Source organism: Myotis davidii, unplaced genomic scaffold (genome assembly GCF_000327345.1).
Source record: "Myotis davidii unplaced genomic scaffold, ASM32734v1 scaffold393, whole genome shotgun sequence".
Lineage (NCBI taxonomy): Eukaryota > Metazoa > Chordata > Mammalia > Chiroptera > Vespertilionidae > Myotis > Myotis davidii.
Window position 1 is genome coordinate 83,545 of NW_006285913.1, and position 5,719 is coordinate 89,263.

At 39.9% G+C, this 5,719-nt stretch overlaps 1 protein-coding gene across 1 annotated transcript in view; it reads right to left on the reverse strand.

Annotated features, from left to right (window-relative positions):
- PREX2 (phosphatidylinositol-3,4,5-trisphosphate-dependent Rac exchange factor 2) overlaps positions 1 to 5,719 on the reverse strand; it is a 156,467-nt gene that overhangs the window by 83,066 nt on the left and 67,682 nt on the right. The window contains 3 exon segments of the mRNA XM_006756922.1: positions 374 to 581; positions 1,120 to 1,339; positions 4,777 to 4,938. Of these exon segments, the coding sequence (XP_006756985.1) occupies positions 374 to 581; positions 1,120 to 1,339; positions 4,777 to 4,938 (590 nt within the window).

The window sequence follows — 5,719 nt, forward strand, 5'->3', positions numbered from 1 at the left end:
CGTCGGCCTGTGGACTGAAAGGTCCCAGGTTCGATTCCGGTCAAGGGCATGTACCTTGGTTGCGGGCACATCCCCAGTGGGGAGTGTGCAGGAGGCAGCTGGTCGATGTTTCTCTCTCATCGTTGTTTCTAACTCTCTATCTCTCTCCTTTCCTCTCTGTAAAAAAATAAATAAAAATAAAAAAAAATATGTATCTATAGATATACGGCATGTTTTATCATTTTTAAGTTGTTAGAAGAAGGGGGTCATTGTGGTCAGCAAAAATCTCCTACATTTCCAAAAACTAAAGAGAGAATGATGGATGTTCAAAAGTCTTATTTTGCACAGCTATTTTAGTAGGCACATTTGAAAAAACAGTAAGTAAAATACTTACTCATCTATTTGACAGACACACATCTCCACCTCTTTCAGGGCAGCCTGGAGTTTGCCCAGCAGTTTCACATAGATGTCTTGGGTTTCCAAGTCTTCTTCTTTTAACAAATACCGGAGCCCGTGCCCATCCTGCTGTGCCAGAGACAAGCCCGAAGGGGCCGCCATGGTTGTGATTGTGTGCTGAATGTACACCATGGGGCTCAGTTTCCCTGGGGAGGCAAAATCATTCCATCGTAATAGTTACTACCTTTAACTTACAGGAACAACCCAGGGCAATTCACCTTAAAGGCCCAAGCTGACATAAAATAAAATGCAAGCCCAATGCTGAATTTAATTCAGGAATTAAAGCTTATGGGGAATTGCCATGAAAGGGAAGGAATACAGTTTGATCCCGCATCCTGCGGTGATGGTGGGAATTACACTATGCTTCTTTATTTTCCTCAGAGTTATAGGGCATTTCAGATTGTTTTCACAGCAAAATGAGCTGTAGCTATCATGTGGAAGAAAGGCAAGGACCCCCATTCTTCTTAAAGGAAAAACAATAAAATAATAAAACTGCATACTCCATGTTCATTCTATAAATGCTTATACATAATTATCCAAGTGATTATAGCGAGGGGTCTTTCTTTACCAAAGTGCAGACTTGCTTACACACCAGGGGTCTGTCCAAGGCCAGGGATGTGGGGACAATTATGACGGCCTAAATTACTTTTATATGATTTGGCCACGTTTCAAAAGCTAACATACCTTGTTCAGATTTGTTTTCTTTATCCTGAGCATTATGCTTCCTACTATCCAACTGAACACCAAATGCGCTCCCCAGGGAGGTCGATGTTTTGGGATAAGAAACTTCCATCACGTTGACATGGCAGTTGGTCGGGCAGAAATCACTGCTGTGCAGTGGGGATATTTTAGATTTGGCTTGTTTAAAGGTGGGCCAGGCTCTGTTCTTTAGTACACGAGAAAACTATAAATTAAAGAAATAAACAGCAGTGGAACACACAGTGGTAACTCAAACATTTCACTTCCATCATCCACAGCAAAATCAAAGTAAAATTAAATGTCAACTGGAACAAGTGAAATAAATTATAAGCTGCTAGAATTTAAATTGTTATTTTAAAATCCACACATTTTTAATAAAGCAAAGCAATTTAGGCAGCAGATGCATGTAATTCCCTTGGAACTCTGTTCACAAGGTAGACGCTAAAAGAAATTAACTTAAAGGACCAATATCACTTCCTAGGATTCAAATTCAAAGACTCTTAACAAATGAGAGTCCGACAGAGAAATAAGTGTCCTATGGCATCAAGATAGGGTCTTCATCTTTAAAGTGAGACAAGGTGACAGAATGGGGTAGCTGGCAGGTCAGGGGTGGAGATAGGATTATTTCAAACACTGTCAGAAAGTCAATTCAAACCTGTGAGCAGGCTAGACAGCAAGGCGTGGTGCTGATGACCCAAAATGGCGGATGACAGGCAGGGCCAATTGTATTTCCCATGCCTTCTGTTAATCACTGCTGGGTACTTGGGTCAGGACCAGCCTGAGGACTGGTGTGGACCCTGCTTTAGCCTTCCAAGGATAGCCACTCCGGGGCTGAAAACCTTGCAACCACATGCATCTAATTCTTGCCATGCTCTACAGCTGCCCAAAGTCTAATCACACCCAGCTTATTTATTTCCAGCTCTCTCCCCCTGGCTCCCTGTGCTCCGTCTAGTCTTCACTCAGTTCCTCTCAGACACCATCTACCCACTCTTTGTACACACTAGTCCGAGTGCCTGGTTCCTACCTGTTATACTTTTGTGTAAATAGGAACTATCTCTTGAAAGCTCATGAAATCTGTATATGGAGGGAAGTATGACCAATGCCCAAAATAAGCTCAATTATGAAAGTATTGTAAAACAGAAGAATAAATCTAGAATTAAAAAGGATTCCTAGGACAATTTAGGGTGAGAATGCTCCTCCAATTGGTGCCCATTCTTACCCCTAGGTCACTACACATCTTCCAGAGATTGACTGCCTGTGGAGGACTCACCCAGGTCTCCAGTAAGGTCTGAACTTCTCTCACGCCTGGGCCCCAAAGCATCGATGGCCTGTACAACTGGCCAGGAAGTCTATTTTGACGGCAACAGCCTGGCTACAGAAACTACAGAAACCAACTGCTTTCTATTTTTATAATCTAAATCTTTTAGAGTCAAAATAAAGGCAAGGTAGCCTCTTGGAGATTTCAGTTTCTATGGATACATTTTATTTTACAGGAAGAAAGTGTTTGAAGCCTTCCTCTAGAAGAAAAAAATGTTGCTAATAATACTATAAAAGTAAATATGTGAAAATTCAACACATATATTCACCAATGCTATTGTTTCCGTTGACATGCATTTGATATGCAAATAGAGCTAACCTTACATGACCTATTAAGGATATTATTTTAGGTATCTAAACTTTGTTCAAATAGAAAAGAACCTTGAAATATTTTCTTGCTAATCTGGTGAGAAAGATAGCCCATTATTCTAAATATGTTATGGTCAAGAAGGGATGAGGAAAAAACAGCTTCATTTTTTTCAAGTCCTAGTTGTCTTACAAATTTCTTTTTATTTCTAAATTGACCATAAAAATAAGTGAGAGCTTTCCAAACGACTGATACCTAGTCTTCCACCTGCCAGCTACGTGGCATTGAGGAAATTATCAATCTCCCTGAGAAAGAAGCAGGATCCAGTACACATGATCATTTTGAAACTCAAATAATAATGTACATACAAGAGCTTTCCATAATTCAGTGTTATTATTTCTATCATCTAAAATCATTGCCCATTAGCCTCTCCATCTCTGTTTTAAAAGCTTCCCAGGCCCCTAGTTACTCCTGAGAAAATGTAAGAATAATGTGTGTTCATCTATTTCACTCACCGGAATAATATGTCTGTGAATCCCCAGCATTTGGGGGAAACCCTGTGCTTTATGTTTCTAATCCCCCACAGCATGCACTCCTTAGTTTATCACAAACCATATTTTTGTTAGAAGCCAGGCAATAGCACCTGCTTCCTCTGCCATAACCTATTCAGCATAAGGCTGTATATACTTTTCCTACACACACCTTGAGCAGATCCTTTCCTCCCCATTCCCAATGCTTCCACACAAGTCTAAGTCACTGGCACTTTTTACAAACAAACATGATTATTAGGCCACTCCAAATACCACTGGAAAAATCAGATTTTTTCACTTTACTTTTTTAATTGCATCCAACTCAAGTCCTCCTTCCTAGTCCAGGCAGTCTGCCAATTCTTCATCGATAAGATCATTGTCATGTCAACATCGCTGCCTTCACTTAGGATATATCTTTTTACTTGAGCGTCATTTCTCCCTCTTCACTCTGACAAATCTTTCCAAACAGCAGGTAGCATTTTTTGACGAGTTGATCCACAATAATTCTTCCTTTTCTGAAATGCTGTTGCCCTTGTTGTCTCAACTATACTGTTTAGCACATAAGCTGTGTAGCTCAGTGTCAATACAGGTAAACAAGCAATGGCCAGCTCCCTGTTTTGATTTTCTCATAACTCCTTTCAATATTTCATTTCCCTCCTTTGAATATATTTATTTACTTTCTTGCTGCATCCCCCACTCAAACATAAGTGCCACAAGAGGTGCTTTTGCTGCCATATTCCTGGGCCCAAGAAGAGTGTTTGACATATAAAATGTGCTCAATAAAGTATGTCAAATAAATGAAACAATTGATCAATTTAAAATAGCCGATGTTCCCTATAGTTTCTGACTAATAGCTCTGTTCCCTCTGTTGAGAGAAAAGGGAAAGAAGAACTACAGGGTAATTTTAAAATTTGACTTCAGAATTAGGTGGCTGAGATTCAAATCCCAACTCTATCTTTTGCTAGTAGGTTAAATATCATTCTTTAAGCCTCAGTTATTACAATTGGAAAATGAGGTTTGCAAAGATCAAATGAGGGGATAGATTTATAGGCATTTAAAACCACCAAAATGTTATGTAAAAGTTATCATTTCAATTAGCTGGAACATGAATAAGTAAAAAAATACCAGAAATTGAATTAATTTGACATTTAAACAATCTATACTAATAATAGAGGAATATGCAAATTATTCAGGACGCCATCACAGTAACAGTAATGACCAAACAAAACAGCAGGCTGCATGGGGCGACAAGGCTGGCAGGGGGGTTAGTGAGGGACGACCAAACGACTGAACAGCAGGCTGCGTGGGGCATCCGGGCCAGGAGGGCGGGCAGTAAGGGGCAACCAGGCCAGCAGGGGGGCGGGATGTCCCCAATCAGAGAGGGTGCAGGCTGGGCTTAGGGGACACCCTCGTGCATGAATTCCGTGCACCAGGCCTCTAGTAACTTAAACAATACTCACATGTGAAATGTATACATGGAACATTTACCTTTTTGTAATTGGATATTCTCTGAGAGATGTGCTCAACTTTTTCACTGCAGATGGCACTGAATTTACTCTGAAGTTCAGTAGGAATCACTTCATTTAAAGAGTTAAGGCTGGTGCAGTTTTGTACAAAATGATCATCACTTTTAGCTAAGGCTTCGAGAATCTGTAGTGACACACAGACACACGTGCAAAATGCAGAACAGAACACGAAAATAAAACCTTCAAAATTAGCCAAGTAAAATGTTCACAATTCCACAACACAGGTGACTTCCCAATGCTCTTGTTGTGGCTGCCTAGGATTTCTATGTTCACCCAAGCCCTGGCAGTACAGTGATGGGCCTGTGTGTCTGGTATCTCATTCTTTGCCTTCTGTTGACTATAAAAGGCTCCCTGAAGGAGGTGAGTGGACTTCTAAGACTCCTCGCTCAATAAATCAATAAACTGATGTGGAAACACAATGCCTATATGTTACTCAGAACATTTTTTTTTCAATTTTATACAACAACAAAAACTAATGAAATCCAAAAGAGTAGCCTCCTTACTTTCCCAGTACAGAGCGTGCATTTAACAAATGTTTGCTGAAGGACTGAATAAATAAGAGGCTCTAAGATTGCTAAAATAACAATCAATGCTAACTGCAGTGTCTGTGCTCTGATAGCAGCATCAGATAAAAGCGTCCTATTTATGTATTCGATTTGTAAACCCTTCTGGCTATTTGAATCAATGGTGAGGCAGTGTGCGTGTGTCTGTGTACACGTGTCTGTGAGTGTGTGTGTGTGTGTGTGTGTGTATGCACACACACATGTTCACATGTTCACACATATGTTCACATTTCCAGCATATTTAGCTCTATCCATAAATAACTTATTATGTTTTTCTTTACAACCCTGTAACTCATATTTATTTAGGAAAAGAATTAGATATTGAAATACAATGTTAATTTA